This window comes from Dipodomys ordii, unplaced genomic scaffold, assembly GCF_000151885.1.
Source record: "Dipodomys ordii isolate 6190 unplaced genomic scaffold, Dord_2.0 Scaffold29, whole genome shotgun sequence".
Taxonomy (NCBI): Eukaryota; Metazoa; Chordata; class Mammalia; order Rodentia; family Heteromyidae; genus Dipodomys; species Dipodomys ordii.
Window position 1 is genome coordinate 478,367 of NW_012267245.1, and position 25,961 is coordinate 504,327.

Genomic DNA, 25,961 nt, shown 5'->3' on the forward strand with positions numbered 1-25,961 from the left:
GCTCTACCACTTGAGCCACAGTGCCACTTCTGGCTTTTTTTTATGTGGTGCTGAGGAATTGAACCCAGGGCCTCAGGCATGCAAGGCAAGCGCTCTACCACTTAGCCACCTTCCCAGCCCCAAAGGCAGAAATCTTCTAAAGCCTAACTTTGGAAATTATTACAAGATGAACTTTGTGGTTGGACCTTTGACTTTCTGAAAAATTACGTTGACTCACTCCAGTGTTAGCCACTGGGTAGGGTGGTTGTGTATCCAGGTCATGGTTCACCCCTTTTCATTTCAGGACACAGGAGCTTTTACATTGAGCTGAAACTACATATCCTATCATTCATCCTTGGAAGTGGCCTTTCAATGAATTGTAAACAGTAAGGGGAGAACAACAAAATACTAATTCACATCTAAAAAGTTTAAAGTGAAAACAGTGTTTCTCCTACATGTATGGCCCCAGACGAGAAGAACACTTTCCACATTCAAACATATTGGTCTTTTGGGATCTTAAATGATCACTAGTTAACTCTTATCTCTCATGCTGCCATTTAAAGTATACTGAAATATTTAACCATATTCATGTGCTGAGATTGCTCTTCAAAGGCATCAATCCAGAATTTATAGATGTGGGCCACATTGCCCTACATAGTAACTTGTACTTCCGAAAGAACCTATGACTTCCTCTGAAACAAAGATATACTTATGTGCACTCACATGAATGAAGATACCAAACTCTATGTGAAAGTCTATCAGTACCCTGGCTTATATGACATTGAAAAAGCAACTTGAGGGATAGTGATGTTACTATATGGAGTAATTTAGGCTTATACAGAAATGACAACTTCTTCGCACATGAGCCATTTTTTAAATTGTGCCAGTCCTCAGGTTTCTACTCAGGGGCTGGGCACTGTACCTGAGCTTTGTGATAAAAGACCAAAAGTGCTAACATTTTATCACTTGAATCACAGCATGACTTATGGCAATTTGGGTGGTGGTAAATTGGAGATAACAGTCTCACAGTCTTTCCTAACTAGTATGGCTTACAACTGTGATCTTTAGATCTCATACTGTTAACTAAGAACACAGATATGAGGCACCAGTGCCCTGATAGATCATGAGTTCTGGTTCCATGCAGGACTCATTAATCCCAAAGAAAGGTACAGCAAGCAGAACGTTTAGAACACCTTATTGCCATTTTCAAAGGTCTTTTCACAATTAGTGGGTAAAAGTCTGTTTTCCCATCATTTCATAAGCGACATTCAAATGCCTACAAAGAATATTTTCAAGAATTTATTGTTTTAGCCGGGGGCTGGTGGCTCACGCCTGTAATCCTAGGTACTCAGGAGGCTGAGATCTGAGGATTGCAGTTCAAAGCCAGCCCGGGCAGGAAAGACCGTGAGACTCCTATCTGCAATAAACCACCAGAAAACTGGAAGTGGTGCTGTAGCTCAAGAGGTAGAGCGCTTGCCTTGAGCTGAAGAGCTGAGGGACAGCGCCCAGGCCCAGAGTTCAAGCCCCATGACCGACAAAAAAAAAAAAAGAATTTATTGTTTGTATTGTTCATATTAGTGGTCCTCTGGTTTGAACTCAGGGGCACACATTTCTGAGATTTCCTTTACCATTTAAAACCATACCAGAAGCCCTTTTGTATCACTTATTTTTCCGATTAGTGTCTTGCTTCTTTGCCTCGGCATTTCTAGACACTAATTTTTATAACTACATGTCACAAGTGGCAAAAAAGTTAGGCACATGTCACCAGAGCCATCCTTTTATTGGCTAAGATACCATTTCATGAAGCTTTTGCATGAGATGGCCTAGAAATACTGTCTTTCTCATCTTGCTTTCCTTAGTAGCTAGGATTACATACATGCGCTAGTGTAATTGGCTCATTTTTAATTGACGGTCTTAAAGTAAAAGAAGGAAAGGGTATCTTACCAATCCAGTAAGCAATAACTCTGAAAGGATGCTTGCCATGTAATCATTAATTAGCCACCAAAAGACAGAAGTGGAACTGTCTCAACATGTAGAAACCATCATTGAGTGGAAAACTCAAGAGAACCCTCAAATTCTGAGCTGAAACCTTTGTGTTGGCAAAGTAATAATAATAATAGCAATGACAAAATGTTACCAGCAGATGTAATTTGAATCAGTGGGATATTGTGGTCCGTGCCTATTAATTTAAGCTAGCAACCTAGCCACCTCTGGGCATGTTAGTCCACAGTCTTTATGTTGTAAATGGAATCATGACCAAGACTTAATGGCCCTGTTTGAACAATTAAAATAAATACTGGAATTGCCACAGCCCTAGGAAGCCCCAGGAGAGGCTCTGGATAAAGTTTCTTTTGCCCAGAGAGAAAAGGTTACTTTAGCCCAGCCCCTAGGACACATTCTTTTATTCCTAGCTTTTCTAGAGGCCAATATCTGAGAATCTCATTTGAAACCAGCCCCAGCAGGAAATATCTCCAATTAACCACCAAAACTTGTGAAGTAGAACTGTGGTTCAGGTGGTACAGTGAAAGCATTGGTTGAAAAAAAAAGATAAAAGTTCAAGGATGGCACTCAGGTCCTGAGTTCAAGACCTCAGATCAGCACACAAAAAATTATTCATGAAAGTGTGAAAGTAGAGGTTTTAATTTAAGCAAACAGTTCAGGCCTTATTAGGGATGACTGGGTTATATAGGATCTAGAGTCCTGGTCTTGGTTTACTAGTTAAGCACTTCCTCAGGTAAAAACAGGTTCTAAATGCCTGCAGCATATGTTTAATTACTTAAATATATAATGGCATCTACCTTGGCTCTAAGAATTTTAAACTTAGGTCAACTTTTCTGTGTCTATGTAAATGAAGAGTATTAGTTGTTATATTCAAACACTATAAAATGCCAGAGCCTCTGCATCATTTTTTGAACAGTTCAAGAATTTGCATATTGATGCCAAGCAAAATGAACCCCAAGATAAGGACACAAGAGGTTTTATCTTTCTTGCTGTAGTTTTTAATGTACTGATAATGTACTAAATGATTTTTTTTGTTTCTTTTATATGTTCTACCCCCCTGGTATAACCCCTGTTTCCACTGTATTTTATTCTGGTGCCCTGCATCTTGTATATACATTTTTATAATGTGGGGAGGGGAAGGGAAATAACAAAATACAGAAATAAGGATACAGGTTGACCCATTGTAGCAATGAGATGTGCAAGAGACTTTGTTGACAACAAACTTTACAACTTCGGGGAGAGGGTAAGGGATGAGTTGGGGAGGAGGAAAGGGATGATAGGGGAAAAACAAAGGAGGAGGTAACAATGCTTTATAGGAAATGTACTCATTACCTTACTCATGTAAGCCCTCTGAACAGTATTTTACCAAAAAACAAACATTAAAAATTGCTTACTGTAAAAGCTATTTTCTTGAGTGCTACCTCTAAAAGAATAATTCTCAGATTCACCAAATATTATTCTTTTTTTGAGAATTATTTTCCCATCAATTCTTTCTTTTTTCCTCTCAGAGCTGGGAGATGTCCCCAAGTGTCTTTGCTAGGATAGGTATAGCACAGAACTAAATATCTTAATGTTGAAAAACCTGTCCAATCATAAGATTGGTAGCCATTTAAATTATCCTTCAAAGTAAAGGAGCAATGAAGAGTTTCTAAAAGGTGGGGGAAAAAAACTGAGCAGCCTGAGATCTGAGGATCACAATCAAAATCAAACATTACAGTAAAGTCAGGCAGTATTTCAGATTTATCTTTAATTACTAAACTGTCAAACTGGAGCATGGCTTTCAGGGATAGAGCATCAACATTGAAACAACTCAAGGAAAACTCGGAGGCTCTAAGCTCATTAGCTCAGAAAAAAAAAGCAGAAATGAAATAGTTTGCCATCAGGTGTAGCTTGAATAAGTGAGATATTATGGATCATGCTTATCATTCTAGCTACATAGGCCTAAGTAAGGGGATTTCAATCTCTGAAACAACCCTTCAGATTTACCTATTGTTACAAATTCACAAAAATGTCTGAAGTAAACAAAAATACTTAGGGGCTTTGGGTAAGGCTCAAGTTTATGGCATATCCTTATAAAGTGCTAAGTTATAGATTCATCACCAGTAGTGTCACCTGTGTCCTAAAAAGAAAACAAATTTTAAAGTAGTTCATAGAGACCTGAAATCACAAGAGTGAGAACCTTAAGTGTACAGCAAGATGGAACAGTCAAACTCACAATAAATAAGTGAAAAGGTTTTCTTCACTTTATCTTATCTACCCCAACAAATGACATTGTGTTCAATGTAATAAGAGCAGAAATATATCTGTTGATGCTAGTTTGTGGACAAGTGAAATTTATAAGGGACAGCAGAGGAATTGAGTCTCTTCTCTGTTGGGCCACTGCACTCACTGTAAAGGAGGACAGTACTATTGAAAGTAAACTAAAGTCACTGGTAAGTTTATATTTTAAATTGCATGGGAAATTGACTAAATAAGCACACTTTTATGTTAAAAAAAAGACTAGACTGATGTGTAATACCTACCTTCCATGTGCAAGTCCCATGGTTAGAGCATCAAAAGTGAAAAGAGAAAATGGAATGAAATGAAATATCCAGTTACAACTAGATAAGGAAAAGGGGGGATAAGTAAAGGAAAAACACAAGAACAACGAACAATGAGCCTGCCTACTAATCAGTTTTGTTTATGACCTCTACTAAACCAACTACATCAGTAATTGATTCATTTTAAATAAAGTAGCATCATCAACTATGACATCACAATGCATTTGACATCTATGACAACTATGACATAAAAATATAGCTTCAATTCAGGGCTTAAAGGCTTTCCCTAAGTTTTTGTGCTCAAGGCTAGTGCTCTACCACTTGAGCCACAATTCAAATTCTAGGTTGTTTTGTTTGGTGATGAATTGAAGGTAAGAGTCTCATAGACTTCCCTTACTAGGCTGACTTGGAACTGTGATCCTCAGATCTCAGATTACTGGCAAGAGCCACCAGCACCTGGAGGGTTGAACATTTTTTTGTACCCTATAATTCTTTGACTATGCTATTTTCCCTTATATTTAATTAGCATGCATTAGTTGAACAAAGGAGGTGCGTTGTGATATTTCGATATATGCATATGAATTTACCCTTACTCTCTTCTCTTCCTCATCCCCTTTCTTCAAACAATGTCAGCAAGACTGGGAATGTGGCATAGTGGTAGTGTTTGCCTAGCATACAGGAAGCCCTGGATTTGATACCTCAGTACCACATAAACAAAAAAAAATAGCCAGAAGTGGTGCTGTGGCTCAAGTGGGTAGAGTGCTAGTCTTGAGCAAAAAGAAGTTCAGGCACAGTGCTCACACCCTGAGTTCAAGCCTTAGGAATGGCAGAAAACACTAACAATAACAACAAAACCAATGCCAGCAAGTTCCATATATAATATATATATACATATATATATATATATGTATATATATGTACACATATATACATACATACATACACACACACAGTTTTTTTGGACCATATTCACATTCCTTTACCCTATCTGTTCACCATCCCTGTTCCCATTGCTACATACATCCTTAACAGAACCTATCTTACATTCCTCTTTTTTTGTCTTTTTTTAAACATTGTTATGGTAAAGGTGATATACAGACAGAGGGGTCACAGTTACTGAAGTCAGGTATTGAGTACATTTCTTTCTGAACAGTGTTCTTATTTGTTTTGTATTCATGTTAGTTGTGCAAATTGGCTTCATGTTGGTATTTCACAAAGCAAATATTTTTTAAAAATGAATCAATTCATCTATACATTGTATAGATTCCAAGTTCCATTTGAAACCAGGACATCAGGCCACAAACCTGATTTCTGTCACGATTTTCTCTGATGTTTTTTCTATGTAAACTTCTCTCAGTGAAGGCATTTCCACATAAACAGTCTGTGATATTTAAGCACATGCCACACTGGAAAGTGTTCAAAAGCACACACTGACTCATGGCAATGACACTAAAGGACAAAGAAGACCAAAATCCTGAACAGAGACTCCTGGAGACATGGAACAATCTCTCCATTTGTCTGGTAACAAGTATTCTATTCTCAACTTCTGTGAGAAATTGGTTCTATTTTTGTTAGCTTCCCTTTTTGTGTGAGATTGCTCAATGTCTTTCTCTGCCTGGCTATTTCACTTAATGTCTTTCTGGATCATTCCTGAGCCTGCAAATGACAGCCTTCTCACAAAGAAATGTATGCATTCTGGCTGTTGGATATGCAATCACTGCATGATGAAACTGTGGAACAACACACTGTACTTCAAAATAAGTACAATATAATTGTAGTCAGATAAATGATTGTAAAGAAATATTACTGTCACAGAGTCAGCCATCCTACTCTCAGCCTCTATGAGAAGTTGGTTCTATTTTTCTTAACTTCCAATTTTATGACAGATTACTAAGTATTTTTCTATACCAGGTTGGCTTAATATAATATCTTCCTTAACTTAATATAAATTCTTCATGTGATTACAAATGACAGATGACTTCTCATCACAAAGAAATACATGTATTCTGGGTTTTGGATATGAAGTCACTGCACAATGAAAATATGGAACATAATATTGTACATACAGTATTTTGAAGTGATGAGGATGACTTTTTACCTGAATTTTACCATACCAAATGTCTAGCACAGTCTTATTGATTTGTCTCCCTCATCCCTGGGATTTCTGTAACCATCTTCTAACTAGCCTTTGTTCCTCATTTTTTCCACATTTCTAATTTTTTTACATTACTACCAGAATAGGATTGAATAAAAACTATGTCTTCATTGTGTTTTGGCACAATTATCTGAACAGAATTGGAGAAAGTGATAGTAGTGTGGCAGAGAGATATTCATCCTCTTGAGAACTTCACTTTCAGACTCCAGAACAGTGAGAAAACCTAGGCTCTTCACATCCTCTACACTTGTATTTTATTATAGCTTACTTAGCAGAACTACAGAATGGGCAAAGAGTGAATCAATCACAAGTGACTCATCATCAGTGATTAGGTGAATAAAAAAAGTAAGTCATGCCGGGTGCCAGTGGCTCATACCTGTCATCTTAGCTACTCAGAAGGCTGAGATCTGAGGATCACGGTTCAAAGCCAGCCCGGATGGGAAAGTCCGTGAGACTCTTATCTCCAATAAACCACTAGAAAACCAGAAGTGCCACTGTTACTCAAGTGGTAGAGCACTTGCCTTGAATTGAAGAGTACAGGGACAGTGCCAGGCCCAGAGTTCAAGCCTCATGACTGGCCAAAAAAAAAAAGTCATTTTGGGGTTACACATTCAAAACAAAATGGTTAAGACTCTTATCTTTATTTGCCCACCAAAGAAACTGGAAGTGAAGCTGGTGGCTCAAGTGGTAGAGCATTAGCATTAAGATAAAATTCTTAAGGACAATGTCTAGTCTCTTGACTTGTACCCACACACTAAGAAAATGTATCTACAAATGTGTGTACTTCCAGGTTCTCCGATTTTTTTTTATCAATTTAGGGCAAAAGGTGATGAGAAAAATTTTTTATTGTGCATATTTTGTAATACAGGACTGGTATCTTCCATAAGATCTTCCCTTCAAAAAATAAACTGTAAATACTCATTTGTGTTATAATGCATGGACCACAAATACAGTGGAAGAATTTAGGGGAGCAGTAGAGAAATCTATATTCTCATATCGTTGGCTCAAATCTGGAAAGTTTTTTTTTTTTAGTGTATTACTCCACAAAACACCTTGTAGATGATCTGACTCCAGCCCAAAAGGCCTGCAGCTCTTATTTCTGAGAAGAGCTTATAAAATTACTGTGAAAAACCATTCCTTCTTATAAAAGACTTCACTCTCTTAATTACTGTGCAAGCCTGGAAGTAGTGAATGTCTATTACTGTGTCCAAATCCTTTAAATAATGCAGCTACATCATCCCCACGCAACACAATGAGAGAAAGAGAAATGTTGGGTCACTGACTACCAGAGTGTAAAGAATAGTTTCCCATTAAACCTAGCTTACCTCTGCCATGAATCAGTTGACTGCTGGTTGACCAAACTCCTCTAACAGTTACTTTCACAGAGATTCTGTCATGGGTCCAGGTCTCTGATACCTGTAAAGATGTGATTCTGGAAAAGTGTTTTTTATACATTTACTATACTCTCCTGTGTAGGTTTTTGGATACACTGGGGACTGATTTCTCATTAAAGGCCATTGCACATATGCTATATTCATTAGTTTTCTTTTCTCCTAGGTGAGTCACTTCGCTGATGATCACTGAGATATATCTTTCAGGGGAAAGACTTTCCACATTTGTTACTTTCATAAGGGTTCTCACCAGTGTGAATTCTGTTACGTCTGCCGAGATCTGATCTCCACTTGAAAGTCATTCCACATTTGTTATGTTCATAAGGTTTTTTTCCTGTGTGTGTTCTCTGATGCAAAGTGAGGTATGACTTCTTTTCTGAAAGACATTCCACACTTGTTACATTGACAAGGCTTCTCTCCTATGTGTGTTCCCTCATGCAAAGGGATGAATGACTTCCTTATGAAAGACTTTCCACATTTGCTACATTCATAAGGCTTCTATCCTGTGTGTGTTCTCTGATGCAAAATGAGGTCTGACTTGCCTCTGAAAGACTTCCCACTCGTGTTACATCCATAACGTTTTCCTCCTGTGTGTGTTCTCTGATGTGAAGTGAGATGTGACTTCCTTCTGAAAGACTTTCCGCATTTGTTGCATTCATAAGGTTTCTCTCCTGTGTGTGTTCTCTGATGTGAAGTGAGGTGTGACTTGATTCTGAAAGATCTTCCACATTGGTTGCATTCATAAGGTTTCTCTCCTGTGTGTGTACTCTGATGCAAAGTGAGGTTTGACTTCCACCTGAAAAGCTTTCCACATTGGTTGCATTCATAAGGTCTCTCTCCTGTGTGTGTTATCTGATGCGAAGTGAGGTGTGACTTCCGTGTGAAAGACTTTCCACATTTGTTACATTCAAATAATTTCTCTGCTGTGTGACATAACTTTTGTCTGTTGATCTGTGACTTCTGGGTGAAGGACTTTTCACATTTCTTATATTCGTAATGTTTCTCTCCTATGTGTATTCTCTGATGAACATCAAGATGTTTCTTACAGGTAAAAGATTTGCCACATTGGTTGCATTCATAAGGTTCCTTTTCCATGTAAGCTCTCTGATGCCTGCTGAGAGCTGACTTCTGAAATTTCCTGCATTCCTCATGTTCATAAGGTTTGTCTTCTATGGGTGTTTGAGGTTGGAAAGTCAGGTTTGACTTTTGAGAGGTAGATTTTGCACACTGGATATACTCATTGGATTTCTCCTCTGGATATTTGCTCTGAGGTTTTGTAAGGTGTATTTTCTTCCTGAAAGATTTCTCACATTCACTACAAGTACAAGGATCGTCTCCCTTGTACATTTTCTGATGTGTACTGACTATAGGTCTTAAGTAGAACAAATTTCCATATGCAGCACATTCAGGTGTGGTTTTCCCTCCCTGATGTACTCCTTGTGCAAGGAATGTAGACTTATTATAATCTTCTCTATATTCATTATATTTACAGGAGGGTTCTCTCACATGAACCCAATTACGGCTAAAGAATATGATCTCTGAGTTTAATACCTTCCTTTTTCCACTATGTTCAAAATACTGCAGCTCATCTGGACTCTCATCCTTTTGACTAAAATGATCTAAATATCTGAGGGATTGGTCAGGAGGCTTATATGCAACATGCACCTCATCAAGTTCACCATAGGGAAGCATGTTCTGATACTCAATGAACACCTCAGTCCTCATCCCTAAAGAGTTCCCATTATTCCTAATCAGCTCTAGTTTATCTTTTGAGCTCAAATTAGAAGTTGTTACTAATCTCATTCTTTCTTCCACTGTGTTACTATTTGTGACTGATACTTCACATAGATATTCATCTGGACTTTCCTGGCAGGAAGTCACATCCTCCATTGCTTGGACATCTAAAATGAGTCACAGAAAAAAAGACAAAAACAAAAGATCAAAAGATTCCTTGATGTGCAGATAAAGACATTTTCTCCCATCCTAACTGTTGAGATTTTTAAATATCAAAGTAGTAATTGATTCATGAGAAATATATGCTTTTCTCCCTAATGTATCAATTAAGAAAATAACTGAGGGGCTGGGAAGGTGGCTCAGTGGTTGAGTGCTTGCCTTGTATGCCTGAGGCCCTGGGTTTGATTCCTCAGCACCACATAAGAAAAAAGAAAAAAGCCAGAAGTGGCGCTGTAGTTCAAGTGGTAGAGCGCTAGCCATGAGCTGAAGAGCTGAGGGACAGCGCCCAGGCCTAGAGTTCAGGCCCCACGACCGGACCCCCCTCCCAAAAAAAATGAATTACTTTAGATACCTGTGGGAATTTTAAATTTTGTTGCTCTACACCTTCCACAAAGTCTCACCAAAATTCCTTTTCTGACACTCCTGCCCCTCAAAACCATGGAAGACCAAGGATACTCCCTATCTCATCTCCCAGGTATTCATCCTCTTTAGACTAAAAGCTTCAGTTCTGAAACACAGTCTCTTCCCACCACCATTGACAAGCTATATTTTCCTTAATGGAGGATAGCAGCTAGAGTATACTACATATTTTGTCATACCTGCAGAGTCCTAGTTTCAAAGAAAATTAAATCTTATTTTCTAAACTTCTTTTTCTTTTTCAGAATGATTTCCACAAATGGAAAGAGAATTACTAACATTCATTCTATTGCCACACAGAATTCAACATGTCTCCAATGAATTCTTGACTCACAAGTTTTTGACACAAAGGATCACCTAGCTTTCTGCCATACAGAGGACACAGGGGAAAGAGAAACATTATTGCTGTGTACAGCCCAAGATGCACTTATCAATGGGGCTCTGGCTCCAACATCACTATGCAACATGCTTTAACTCACCTGTGAGATTCTTGTCTGAGTCTTCTCGTCTCCATGGTTCTACACCTTGCTCCAGCTTGACAATCAAGTTAGGCTTAGGAATATGGTGCCCTATTAATAAGAAACAGTGGAGAACCATTCCCCATGCTGAGCCATATTACTTGAAGATCTCAGACATCCTGCTCACAAGGTTGCTCCTAAATCTTGTTTCTCTTTTCTTAACCACTACATGGTTGACTTTCCCCCAGCTTTGGATTTACTTTGCCAGTTGTGTGGTTACCATTCTATGAGTTTTGAGTCCCAGTTCTATTTCCAGTTTTTGAATGTTTAATTGGACATAAGAATCTCATGGAGACTTTTTGCCTGGCCTGGATTCAAACCAAAATCCTCAGATTTCAGCCTCCTGAAAACTAGTATTATAGATGTGAGCTACTGGACCCAGTTTCAGATTTGCATTATAAATACACACACTAGAGATTTCCAGATCATACTTCCAATAGTGATATACAATCTGTCCTAGATTATAATCAACATACAAAAATTACCCCAGGTTTGGGAAGACAGTCTCCTGTCCATGGAACATAGTTTAGAACTTTTGTCAACCTGCTGGTTTGTATTCTTGAAGAATGAGAATAAAATTGCCTCAGGAGTTATATAATCAAGTTGAAGTATTTCTTAGTATTTCCCACAGACTGGAATCTTTTATCTAAACAATATAAATATTCCTATATCTACTAAAAACAAAGCAATTGAACTTGGAAGTGAATGGGACTCTTGCTCACCCAAGGACACCATGTTGCTGTAGGTCTCTAGCATTACATCTCTATAGAGGGTCCTCTGAGCAATACCCAGGTGTTGCCACTCCTCCCAGCTGAAGTCCACAACCACATCATCAAATGACATCAGCTTCTGTAAGGGCACATTTTACATCAAATAATTAGCCCTGAGTCATGAGAAGACCAAGTCCAGAATTTCATTCTTTTACATACATGCATCTGTCTTACATAAAATAGTTGGAGGTTGCAGTGTTATCTATACAATGGAAGAAAGAAAAATCAAAGTAGAAATATTTTGCCTCTATATAAACTTGGTAATTAAAATACAAAGTTTCCCTAATATATCAGAATATATTTCTGGTACCAGCAAAAGAGACAAGACAATTCTAAGGAGCTAATAATTTGGCATGATAACATTAAGGCTAAGTAGGTATCTAAAACAGTGGTCAGCTACATATGAGGGTAACAATGAAAACAAATAATTTTTCTTGGCTTTTCATAGTGTGCCTCACTGAAAACCCTATTTAGATCTTCTATTAAAAAGTGCTCTCATCAGAAGTGGCACTGTAGCTCAAGTGGTAGAGCACTCGCCTTGAGCTGAATTGCTGAGGGACAGCACTCAGGCCCAGAGTTCAAGCCCCATAACCAACAACAACAACAAAAAATGCTCTCATAAGCAATCAGAACACATCCAGGACACCACATAGAATACAAACCACATTAGTAGATTCATGAAAAGCAGTATCTAGGTGAACATTAAAGGGAGTAACAGTACTTAAGAAAGTAGATAATGACTGATTTGACCCTTACAACATTTGACTAAGTTCATGCATAAAAATATCCTTTGTTAACCATTAATTAAAATTCTAAAGTGAAGTGTGGTCAAAGATACCCTAATACTTCCTGAGATTAAAAAAAATGCTAACATGAACTTCTGTGAACATTCCCTACCTTGTACAATACAGCACATAGGTGGGAGGAGAATAAAGTATTTCTTGAACATATTTGCCTTTTAACACGCCATCATTGAAGGATAGAGGCAAATGGATAGATGCTTAAGGAACATTGAAGATGACAAAATATGTGAAGTATGACAGCCACAAGCAAGATAGAGAAAAAAGTATAAAGAGGGATATGATGTAAAAATATAGAAGGAAATTTTACAAGTTGGAATGAAATGTAGTATTAATTTCTTTTCCAAAAGCTAAAAGGAGGGGAAAAAAATCAAAAAGGCTAAAAGGAGAGATTTTTGACTCCCACATTGAACCCATTATAAATGAGGAATAGCTAATAATCCCTCAAATCCAGCCATGCTTGACAATACCAGAGGGCAATGCTGACTAATAAACAGAAGGAAATATATCTGTAAGTGTTGAAAGAAATACCATTCAAATCATAATCCATTGAGTAGAGGAACTCTTCTAAAAATGTAGATTGAAGATATTTTCAGGGATATACAATTCATTAAAAATATATATATATTTTAAAGTTACAAGAAATAATCCTGCTTCAAGAGAATAACAAAAGATGGTAATATAGATAAACACAAAGGACAAGGTCATTAAAATCGTAAATGTGTAGGTAAGTATAAAGGAATATATAGTATATATTTTATGTAATGTCCCTAAAATGATTTACATAAGAAAAATCTGATAGCACCATATTAATTATGTATAATGTGTAAAGATTCAGTAATAAACATATAAGTATATTAAAAACCACGTATATGTACTAGGCATATGGATCAATTAATATTGTACTTACATGGCAAATATGAAGGCCTGATTTCATAGAGTTAATTGTATTATAAAGAAATTAAAAGGGCAATAGATTTAGGACTGGGAATGTAGCTTATGGATAGAGTGTGTGCTTAGCATGCATGAAGCCTTGGTTTTGATTTCTCAGTACAACATAAACAGAAAAAGCCAGAAGTGGCACTGTGGCTCAAGTGGTACAGTGGAAGAATTGAGCTACTTAAGTAGCTCAGTGTCAGTGCCCAGAACCTGAGTTCAAACCAAAAGAAAAAAAAGATCACAGATTTATTAAATCTACAATTACTATTGGAGAATTAATGTATCTCTTACTGATAGAACAACCAGACAAAAAGTCGGCAGGAACACACACAATAATGGCATTACCTGAACCTAAATGTTGTTTCTAAAGCACTGTGGTATTTCATTTTCCAAGACAGACACACTGTGAATAAGTCTCAAGACAAACTTTCTAGAAATCAATATGAGATATAAAGCTATGTTATAAATACATTTAAACTAAATAATGTACTTCTAATTATCAGTGCAATAAGTAAGGAAAATTAGAATGAAGCTGGAAGAAATGTACTGTATCATTGTGATTTATAAAATATTAATGGTAACCACTTTCATACTTCACCTTTAAAACAAAAATTATGTGTGGTGCATTCACACGTATATCTTGTGGACGGTGGGGAAAGCCATAGAACTCCAGGGAAATAGGGTGAAAAAATACAGCAGGGGATGTCATCAAACACTGATGAAAGTAAACTATACAACATGAGAGAAGAGATGGGAGGGAGGGATTGAGAGAGAGTTAGCAAATGGAAGACACTGTGTGAAAAGAAATGTACTAATTACCTGACTCATATAATTGTAATCTTTCTGTACAGCACCTATATAACAATGAATTAATTTTAAAACAATTCCTCCATGGAGTTGTGCCAGCATAAACTATTTGCTTAGGGAAGAAAATCTACCACATTTAGGAGAACAGTCACAATTATTAGAAACAAAATACAACACTTAGTTTGAATCATGAAATATTTCAATAGGGTTGAGTATTAATTCTACATAAACCAGTAACAATAATCTTGTTTTATTGCAGTATCCAATTAACTGGTAATGTTCAATGTTCAAGTAAGAATAAACAAAACAAGTGCTTCTGACTTAAGACTGTTAAGGAGGATGAAATCTGGAAGCCAGTCTGGGTAGACAACTCAATTTAAGCAGCTAATAAACAGGTTGGAAGCATGACTCAAATGATAGTGTCAACAGCAAATGAGGAAGCTGATTGACTGTGAGGCCTGAGCATTCAAGTTCCACTACTAGCATGAGAAAGGCTTAGTGGAGGCTGAGGTAGGTGTAGCACGTGAGTTCCTAAGTTAGACACCAATTGTGGCAACACAGCAAGTCCTCATCTGAGACATAAAGATTAAAAAAAATGAGTGGAGGAAGGAAAGAATGGGAGCAAAGGGACAGGGAAAAGAAGGAAAAAGAGGGGACAAGAGAGGAAAGGAGAGGAGGGAAAAAGAGAAAGGGAAAGGAAGAAAAGAAGACAGTAGGAGAGGAAAGCTTCACGACATTGGATTTAACAGAAATTCCTTGGATAGAATACCAAAAGTGCCTGAAACAAAAGTAAACAAAATTAAATGCATATAATTAAAACCTGATGTATCAGAAAGCACAGTCAAAAAGGAAGAAAAAGTCGGCCGGTGGCTCATACCTATAATCCTAGCTACTCAGGAGGCTGAGATCTGAAGATGGCTGTTCAAAGCCAGCCTGGGCAGGAAAGTCTGTGAGACTCTTATCTCTAATAAACCACAGAAAACTGGAAGTGGCGCTGTGGCTCAAGTGGTAGAGCGCTCGCCTTGAGCTTAAGAGCTGAGGGACAGCACCCAGGCCCAGAGTTCAAGACCCACACTGACCAAAAAAAAAAAGGAAAAAGCCTAATATGAAAGAAAGTATTTGCACATATCTCTAAATAGATTAATGACTAGAAAGAATGAGTACATTTAAGACAAAATCCTCCAACTAACTCCCCCCCACACAAAATCTGAGTATAAAATGGGAAAATATTGAAGAGACTTTTCTAAAAAGAAGGTAATAGTGACAATCAAAGATGGCATGGAAAGTACTAAAAAGAAATTAATATAAAATTAATATAAAATATAAAACAGGAATATGGTTCAGCACTTCTATTTCTAGATATGTATCCAAAAGAAGAAAAAGCAGGGATTAGAAAACATATGTGGAGAATTACTTTATAACAACAACTCACAATAACCAAAACTTAGAAGTATGTAAAACAATAGATAAATGTATTGAAAAGAAAGAAAAGTTTAGTACATTTTTTTGGGGGGGGGTCTGGTCGTGGGGCCTGAACTCTGGGCCTGGGCGCTGTCCCTCAGCTCTTCAGCTCAAGGCTGGCGCTCTACCACTTGAGCCACAGCACCACTTCTGGCTTTTTTTCCTTTTGCTATGTGGTGCTGAGGAATCGAACCCAGGGCCTCAGGCATGCAAGGCAAGCGCTTTACCACTGAGCCACCTTCCCAGCCCCAAGTTTAGTACATTTTACAGCAGGGATGAATCTTGAATTCAAAAAGCTAAATAAAATACACCAATCCTAGGCAACAGCCATAGTATGATTTTCCTCACTGAGCTTCCAAGGATCAGCAATCTCATAGACCCAGAGACTGGGATTTAAAGGAACAGGAGGTGCCTATTTAATGATTATACAGCTTCATATATGGAAGATGAAAAATGCTGTGGATTGATGGAAGGGATGGTCTTACAACAATGCAGCAATATATAATATCAATGAACTGTACATTTAAGAATGGTTAATGCATCTTGTGTGGCTATCAGAGATATGACTTACGTATCTATTTTTCTTTTTGAAATAAACTAATTAAAAGTATTTGAAAACATGTTAAGGTAGCTTTTAGCTGGAAACATACACTACAAATACCATTAATAAAAAACATACATGGACAAGATACACAAGTTATTATAATCTGTGCATCTTGCTTTTAGTTTTTATATATCCTTCCATTCACTGCTATTCAAATGTGTCATGTATGCCTGAGTCATTTCTCCAGTAGATTACTAAGGATATATTCCAAGACATATTAGCTAATAGTGAAATTCCTGAGAGATCAATGTCTATTACTGAGCAAATATCTGTCAGATTCTGCCATCCATGTTAGTTCAAATATAAAACCCTTAGCCCCTGTACTGTTCATTATCAAAACTACCTTTTTTTTTTTTTTTTTCAGTCGTGGGGCCTGAACTCTGGGTCTGTCTCTCAGCTCTTCAGCTCAAGGCTAGCACTCTACCACTTGAGCCACAGCACCACTTCCAACTTTTTCTGCTTATGTGGTGCTGAAGAATCGAACCCAGGGCCTCATGCATGCAAAACAAGCACTCTACCACTGAGCCACCTTCCAAGCCCTAGCTTTTATCTTATACTGGCAGTAAATAAAAATATTCAAATAGAGCAAAAAGAAAAAATAAAACTGCACTACTGTACAACCACATTGAATGACATTAAATCAAAGGTAATAGAATCAGGAAAAATTAATTTTTTTCTGTATATTGATGGGTGGAAGGTAGTAATTTTCAGTAGGGAACTCTGAAGTGGAGCTGAAAGTGGAAAAGGTTTGAGGTTGGAACTCCATTTGACAATACTCAGAATGCTGACAGCTAGCCATGGAAGGGTTAAAACAGGCAACTCTAGAGAAGATTAAGGGATTGCAGTGGCACCCCCTGGGAATGGAACCTTGGGTACTGTTGGCCTTGAAGGCTAGGTCCAGAGGACTTCATGTCTGGACTGTCTCTGGGCTGCAGTCTCTTGTCTCTAAAGAATAAGGGAACAAGTGTCTTTCACAAACTTTCTTTTTGGCTCTCATTGTAATTTTTGGTCTTTTGGGTGGGTCATGGGGCTTGTACTCTGGGACTGCACACTGTCCTTGAGCTCTTCAGCTTAAGGCAAGCACTCTACCACTTGAGCCACAGCACCACTTCTGGTTTTCCAGTGGCTAATTAGCGATAAAGAGTCTCAGGAACTTTCCTGCCGGGGTTGGCTTTGAACTGATAGACTTAAATCTCAGCTTCCTGAGTAGGTAGGACTATGGTGTATGCCACCAGTACCTGGCCATGATTGTAATATTATTATAGATGCTTTGTTGTTTGAAACAAACGGAATCAAATCTGTTTTGTTGTTTGAAACAAATGGAATCAAATCTGCACTCCAATTAGATTGTAACGTTTTATAATCTGCTAAATCTACAAGCCATCTTTTTTTTGAGGTAATTATGAGTTTTGAGAGTATTTTGTTCTGATTATTATTGTTTTAAAGGTGATATACAACAGGGTTAACATAACATATATCAGATGGTATGTACATTTATGAGGTAAAGAACACAGCATCATCTAAATATAAGACAAATTAAGAAGAAGTCCTTTGTTTCCTTGTCTTGGGGTTCTTTTCAGCGGCATATTCTACATATGAAGAGGTGCTTGGGTATTACAATTTAGTACTTTTCTTCTAAGACTATCTTCTGTCCGTCTCATTGTGTATGGGTATCTGTTTACTTTGTCATATCATCCATTTTTTAATCTAACTTTGCATATCTTTATCTGATTTAGGAACATATTCCCAAAGCTGAATTTGTTTTTCTGTTCTTATGTTTTGGACACCCTTAGGTTTCTAACAAAGTGAGAAATAAAAAGCAACTCACCAGAAATTCTTTCGTTCTTTCTTGCTGTTGACAATGAACAGAATGTTCTGGTACCATGGCCAGGAGAGAAGGCAAGAGGTAGTCAGGAAAGAACCTGTTGGGTTTTGCCCTAGATATTTCTCAAAACATTATATATGGGCTGGAAAAGCATAAAGCATTCTTTTGAGAGAAGAATCTTTTAAGTCTCAAGTACAGCATTAAACTCTCTACACTAAAAACGGATCCACAGTCCATTAGTTGGTAGACAGATATTATTAAAGCAATTCTTTTCTAGGTTAATGCATACAGATATGATAAAAACTATTGTTCTCACAAAAAATAATTGAATAATTGAAACAAAAAAATGGATCACAAGCTCACTAAAATTAGTTATTGCTCAAATATATGAAACTCTTTTTTTGCTAAAATATATGAACTATTTTTCTCTTACTGCAAAGGTATCCTAGGACTCCATTATGCATTTGTACTCTACCTGTTTCATTTACATATTTAAACACCATAGAAAGTATATATGTTGTAACTTTGTATTTTTCACCCAAAGTTATGCAGGAAAAATGTACATAAGACCTATTTCTTGTGTTATAATATTTTTTTTTTGGTCGGTTGTGGGGGCTGAACTCTGGGCCTGGGTGCTGTCCCTCAGCTCTTCAGCTGAAGGCTAGAGCTCTACCACTTGAGCCACAGCTCCACTTCCAGCCTTTTTCTGCTCATGTGGTGCTGAGGAATCGAACCCAGGGCCTCACGCATGTGAGGCAAGCACTCTACCACTGAGCTACCTTCTGAGCCCATAATGTTTTAATAATAGTTGTCAAATGGCATATTTCCCTGTACCCAAATACTCACTGCATTCTTAGTTTACAAGTCTTTGACACCTAGTTCTTTGTTACTCTCAGGACTCAGGGTAACTAGGAACATTATTGCTCTGGCTTCATCACTATGCAACATGCTTTATCTCACCTGTGAGATTCTTGTCTGAGGCTTCTCTTCTCCATGGTTCTGCACCTTGCTCCAGCTTGACAATCAATTTAGGTTTAGGAGCACAGTGCCCTGTTAGGAAGAAATAGTATAGAACTACTGCTCATACTGGGCCATAAATACTGTAAAATTTTATACATCCTGTACACAAAGTTGCTGCTAACTCTTGTTTCTCATTTCTCTCTGGCTCCATGGGTGACATTTGCCCAACTTTGGATTTATTTTGCTGGTTGTGTGGCTTGAACTCAGCTCTTTTCCTCAAGACTAACATTCTACCAGTTTGAATATTAGCTCTACTTCCAGTTTTTGAGTGGTTAATTGGAGATAAGAATCTCATGGGGCCTTTTTTTGCCATTCCAACTAAAATCCTCAGATTTCAGCATCCTGAGTAGCTAGGATTACAGGCATGAATCACTGGAGCCAGTGCCAGGTTTTAATTAGAAATACTCCCTTTAGTGATTTCCAGATCATACTTTCAATAGTGATATACATCCTATTCTAGATTGTATATCCACCTAAATAATCTCAAGTTTGGGAAGACAGTCTCCTGTTAGTGGAACATAGTTTAGAACTTCTGTCAAACTGTTGATTTAGCCTCTGGAAGAATGAGAATAAACTTGCCTCAGCTGTTATATAATCAAGTTGAAGTTTTCCTTAGAAAGAAATGACACTTCCCATGGACTGGAATCTACCATCCAAATAGCATTGAAAATTTGATAAATATTCAAATATCTACTAAAAACAAATCACTTGACATTGCAAATTAGCATGACTTTTGCTCACTTAAGAACACAAGGTTGCTGTAGGTCTCCAGCATTACATCTCTATATAGGGTCCTCTGAGCAAGATCCAGGTGCTGCCACTCCTCCCAGCTGAAACGCACAGCAACATCATGAAATGACACCAGCTTCTGTAACGGCACATTTCCATCAAGTAATTAGCCCTGAGTCATGAAAACACTAAGTCTGGAATTTTATTCTTCTACACAGATCCTTTCATATTACATAAAATGTCTGGAGCTTGCAGTATTATCTATACAGTGGGAGAAACAAAAATCAAACTAAAAATATTTTCCTCTGTATTAATTTGGTCATTGCTAATAGAAAGTTTCCCTAATACATCAGACACATTTCTGGTGCTAGCAATACAGACGAGTAAATAATTCTAAGAAGGTAGTTATGTGGTATGACAACATTAAGTCGAAGTAGGTATCTGAAAGAGTGTGTTTAGCTTATTTTGATAAAGTTTACTATATCTCAGGGAAACAAAGAAGCAAGCAAATGTTTTTTCCTGCATTTTCATATTCTGGGTCGCTAAAAAGCCTATTTAGATCATCTATTAAAAAGTGGTCTCATAAGCAATCAGAATATAGTCAGTACATACCATGGATTACATTTTCCATTAGTAGACCTAAAAACAGCACAGTGTCCTGGTGAATATGAAAAGGGAATAACAGTACTCAAGAAAATAGCTAGTGAGTGATTTGGCACTTAAAAAATTTGACTTAGTTCCCACAATAAAAATATCTTATGTTGGGCTGGGAAGGTGGCTCAGTGGTAGAGCGCTTGCCCTGCATGCATGAGGCCCTGGGTTCAATTCCCCAGCACCACATAAGCAAAAAGAAAAAAGCCAGAAGTGGTGCTGAGGCTCAAGTGGTAGAGAGCTAGCCTTGAGCTGAAGAGCTGAGGGACAGCGCCCAGGCCCAGAATTCAGGCCCCACCACCGGACCCCCCCCAAAAAAATATCCGATGTTAATCATTTTGTTATTAAATTTTAAAGATGGAATTGTGGACATAGTATCCTGATACTTCCTTCCTGAGTAAACAAAGAAGTTCCAGCATGAACTTTTGTGCACATCGCCTATCTCCTACAATACAGAATATAGGTGGGTGGGGAATAAAAATGTTTCTTGAACAGATCTTCATTTTAATAGGCCTTCCTGGAAGGATGGAGGCAAATAGGGGCTTAAGGAACATTCACAATACAAAAAAAAAAAAAAAAGTGAAATATGACTACTAGAAACAAAACAGAAAAATAAGAATAAAGAATGATGTGATCTAAAAATTATAGAAGAATTTTAAGTTGGAATATAGTAATATAATTTATAGAGAGAAATAGAGAAATATAGTACCAATTTGTTGTGCAAACCCCAGTACAGATGAAGAATGGCCAACAATTCCTCCAATGAAGCTATGTTTGACAATACCAGAGGTGAATACTGACTAAACTACATAAAGGAACTATAACTGTAAAGTGCTGAATGAAAATAACCTTCAAATCACAATACGTTGGTCAGAGGAACTCTTTTAAAAATGTAGATGGAAGATATTTTCAGGGAAAGAGAATTCATTAATAACACTTGCATATTTGTGAGTTGCCCAGACTCAATTAGAGAACCAAAATAGTTTAAAAAAATTGGCACCTGCCATTATCCTATGAACAATGTGGTATTACAACTATATACATAGGATTTAAATTGTAATAGGTATCAGAGTTGATTTACAGTACATAGAAGAAGGCCTGCGGGTTATATTAGAGGTGATTTTTCATTGTACAGAGTGGCACTGTGGCAAGTGGTAGAGTGCTAGACTTGAGCTGAAGAGCACAGAGACAGCGCCCAGGCCCTGAATTCAAACTTCACAACTGACACACACACAAAAATTACAATGAAATAACTATTTTACACATGTTAACATGGACATAGTTTTAAACAAAAACAAACAAACAAAGCTTCCAAAGTCTGACTGGGCAAGATGTGAAAGAAATGTGAACTTTGGTGCATTTCTCTCAGGAATATAAGACTATCACGGATGGTATGGATGGAGACTCCTAAGAGGAACTAAATAGATAATTACATAGTAATATGGTTCATCACTTTTATTTCTAGATTTGTACAGAAGGGAAAGCAGGCATTAGAACAAACATTTGGGGAATCACTTCATAACAACTACTCACAATAACCAAAAGATAGAAGCAGGAAAACAATAGATACATGTGTTGAATAAGAAAAAAATGACTACATTTTGCAGAATACTACAATATGCTGAAAAAAAAACACACCAGTCATGAAGCAACATTCATGGTATGATCTCCCTTACTGAGCTTCCAAAGATCAACAAGCTAATAGAGCCAAAAAGTAAGATGATTCCAGACACTGGGATAGAGAGGAACAGGAGCTGTATATTTAATGATTATGCAGCTTCATATATGGAACATGAAAATTTGTTGTAGATAGATGGAAAGGATGGCTGCACAACAATTTGGCCATATGTTGTATCACTGAATTGACATATAAGAATGGTTAATGTAGCCACACAGGATGAAACACACGTAAACTCTCTAAACTTGGGAAACTCAAAAAGGATTACCAGCCATCCTAAGCTACATAACAAATTTAAGAGCAGCCTGAACTACATAGCAAGAACAGGCTAAAAAAAGCAACATGGAAAACTCACATTTTGGCTTCTAGAGATATGACGTATTTATCTATTTTTCTTAGTGAAATAACAAGTTGAAAGTGTTTGACAATGTATCAACAGTTTTTAGCTGGAAAGGTATACTACAAATAGCATTAATAACAAACACATATGGACAAAAGATACAAATTATTATAATCTGTGTGCCTTGCTTTTAATCTTTGTATATCTTTTCACTGACAACTGTTTGAATGTGTCACATATTCCTGAATCATCTGTCCCAGGAGATTCCTAAGGACATATTGCCACAAACATTAGTGAGAGATCCAAGTCTATTACTGAGCAGTCTGTCAGATTTTGGCACCAGTGATATTTCAAATATAAAAACCCTATTCACTGTATTGTTTATTATCAAAACCTGCTTCTATATCATATTGGCAGTGAATGAAAATATTCAAACAGAGAAGAAAAACCAGAACCTCAGTACCACATCAAATGAGGTTAGACCAGACAAAGACAAGAGAATCAGGAGAAATCAATTTGTTGCTGTTTATTGAAGGATGGAAGGTAGTAATTTCTATAGGGAACTCTGAAGTTGATCTGAAGATGAAAAAGGTTTGAGAAGTTGGGAACTCTACATCAACTGTACTCAGAATACTGAGAGCTGGCCATGAAAGAGTTAAAACAGACACCTCTTGAGAGGGTTAAGGGACTGGAGTGCCACACCCCTTCCTTAGTGTTAGAAAGGCTCGGAACTGAACTTTCAGTGCTATTGACCTTGAAGGCAAAGGTAATGTGGACTTCATGTCTGGACTTTCTCTGGTTGCAGACTCCTGTCTCAAAACAATACAGGAAAAATTGTCTCTCACAAACTCTGTTTTGGCTCTGATTGTAATAGAAATACAGATGCTTTATTTATTTTTTTGTTGGTCATGGGACTTGAACCCTGGGCATGGGCACTTTCCCTGAGCTATTCAGCTAAAGGCTAATGCTCTATCACTTGAGCCACAGTGCCACTTCTGGTTTTCTGGTGGTTAAATGGAAATAGGAGTCTCATGGACTTTCCTGCCCAGGCTGGCTTTGAACCACAATCCTCAGATCTCTGCCTCCTGAGTAGCTAGGCGCCAAGAGGGATGCTTTAGTTTTGGCATGTACCCATGGTAACTTTCCCTATGTAAATTCAAGCAAATATACGTGCTTGTGGAGACTCAGGGTCCAAGGGCTAGTGAGCCTTGGGACCCCTGTGTTTGTGTTTGTCTAATTTTCTTTGGCTCTGGAATCCTGTAGAACTACCTGGGATTACAGTTGGCAACAATTTCCCTCTATAACAGGAAAGGGAAACAGTAATATTAAGTGCCACATCAGCAAAGGAAAATTGATCAGTAAGGAAAACTAGTTCCTAGATAGAGCATTTGAAGAAAAGAAAAAAGTCAGAGACATATAGAAGGCAAGACAGACTGAGAAAATTAGATAGAGAGAAAAACAGATACAGAGAGAAAGAGAAATAAAGAAAGCTAGTGAGCAGGAAACAGGATAAATAGAGAACATTTTAGAAGGAAAGTCTTGTGAAGATACTTTAGAATAAAACAGAGGGATTTCTAAAAAGGCCATAGACTATATCATCAAATATAGCCTAAGTATCAAGTAAGATAAAGACCATGAAACACTCCAAGAAGTATGTATGGAGAGTAATTTAAGCTTACTCAGTCCCTTAGAACATCCAAAATTATGTGAGGCCACACTATTTCAGCAACTCCAGTAAAGTTCATTAAGATAGTTTAATTTACTCATAACGATGTGATCTCTCACCAGTTACTAATGATCCTTCACCTCCTTCACCTTCCATGAGAAGTCTCCTCCTAAAAACTAGAAATAAACTAAAGCAAATTTGCACTCAGACAGAATGTAAGATTTTTTAATCTGCTAAATCTACAAGCCATTTTTATCTTATTTAGAAACATGTTCCTGAAGCTGAATCTGTTTTTCTGTTTTTCAATGTTAGATACCCTTAGGTTCATAAAATGGAATGTAAAAAAGGTGAGACATGCCAGGTGCTGGTGGCTGAGACCTGCAATCCTAGCTACTCAGGAGGCTGAGATAAGAGGATCATGGCTTAAAACCAGCCTGGGCAGGAAAGTCCCTGTGAGACTCTTATCTCCCAAAAAACACCAGAAAAATGGAAGTGGCGCTGTGGCTCAAGTGGCAGAGTGCTAGCCTTGAGCTGAATAGGTTAGGGACAGCGTCCAGGCCTGGAGTTCAAGCCTCATGACCAACCAAAAAAAAAAAAAAAGGTGAGGGGCTGGGAAGGTGGCTCAGTGGTAGAGTGCTTGCTTTGAATGCATGAGGCCCTGGGTTTGATACCTCAGCACCCACATAAGCAGAAAAAGCTGGAAGTGGCGCTGTGGCTCAAGTGGTAGAATGCTAACATTGAGCTCAAGAGCTGAGGGACAATGTCCAGGCCCAGAGTTGAGGCCCCATCACCGACCAAAAAAAAAAAAAAAAGTGAGAAATAAAAAGCAACTCACCAGAGATCCTCTCATTCCTGTATGCTGTTGACAATGAACAGAAGGTTCTGGAAGCATGGCAGGGAGAGAAGGCAAATGAGGTAGTCTGGAAAGGACCTATGTGATTATGCCCCAGATTTTCCTTCTCAAAACATTATACACAGGCTGGAAAAGCATAAAGACTTCTTATGGGAGAAGTACTTTTCTGTATCAAGTAGAGCATTAAATTCTTCACTAAAGACAAATCCACGGTCCATAAATTGGTAGCTGGATCCTATAAAAGCAATTCATTTTTAGGTTAACATACATATAGAATTTGTAAAACCTAATGCTCCCACAAAAATATGAAATAAAAAAAACACATCCTATCTTCACTAAAAGTAGTTATTACTGAAATACACTTAGGCACATATGAAGTATTTTATTAATGCAAAGCTATCTTGGACTCCATTGAGCATTTATGCTCTACTTCATTCACTTACATATTTAAACACCCTAGAAAGCATATATGTTATAACTTCGTATTTTTCATCCAAAGTTATGCAGGAAAAGTGTATATAAGACTTATTTCTGGTGTTCTAATGTTTCAATAATGGTTCGTAAGTGGCACATTTACCTGTACCCAAATACTCAGAGTACTCTGTGCAATGACTTGCAATTTACCATTTAACCTGCTTTGGCCAAAGAGACATCAATAAAAATGATATAAACACAGATTGTGAAGTCCCTCACATTCTTAAATATTCATATGAAGAACCTCAGCCATCCTGCTGGATATAAAGGGCTTAATAAATGATGCAACATGGCAAAAATCAAGAACTCTAATAACAACAGATGCTGGAGGGGATGTGGACAGAAGGGAACCTTACTGCATTGTTGGTGGGAGTGTAAACTTGTTCAACC

The 25,961-nt window shown here is 37.5% G+C and overlaps 1 protein-coding gene across 2 annotated transcripts; it reads right to left on the reverse strand.

The window, feature by feature from the left end:
* Positions 1-7,217: 7,217 nt before the first annotated feature.
* LOC105985498 (zinc finger protein 33B-like) lies at positions 7,218-25,274 on the reverse strand. Of its 2 annotated transcripts, XR_001175060.1 has the most exons (8): positions 25,080-25,274; positions 19,922-20,048; positions 19,121-19,210; positions 18,164-18,210; positions 11,677-11,803; positions 10,916-11,005; positions 8,001-9,967; positions 7,218-7,249 (listed from the first exon to the last, which is right to left on the reverse strand). XR_001175060.1 is itself a non-coding variant. In XM_013016055.1 (7 exons), the coding sequence occupies exons 1-7, from the start codon at positions 25,134-25,136 to the stop codon at positions 8,565-8,567; spliced, it is 1,941 nt and encodes a 646-aa protein (XP_012871509.1). In that variant the 5' UTR covers positions 25,137-25,274; the 3' UTR covers positions 7,687-8,564. The 2 variants fall into 2 exon arrangements, 1 of the variants encoding a protein (XP_012871509.1); XM_013016055.1 differs by lacking the exon at positions 7,218-7,249 and having other exon boundaries at positions 7,687-9,967.
* Positions 25,275-25,961: the final 687 nt, after the last annotated feature.

Coding starts and splice junctions, on each gene's coding strand:
- LOC105985498 (XM_013016055.1), bottom strand. CDS start 25,136: ATGCTTCCAGAACCTTCTGTTCATTGTCAACAGCATACAGGAATGAGA. Junction 19,211..19,921: donor CAGCAACCTTGTGTTCTTAA/GTGAGCAAAAGT, acceptor TCTTCCTAACAG/GGCACTGTGCTCCTAAACCT. Junction 11,804..18,163: donor AAAGAACGAAAGAATTTCTG/GTGAGTTGCTTT, acceptor GTGCCCTTACAG/AAGCTGATGTCATTTGATGA.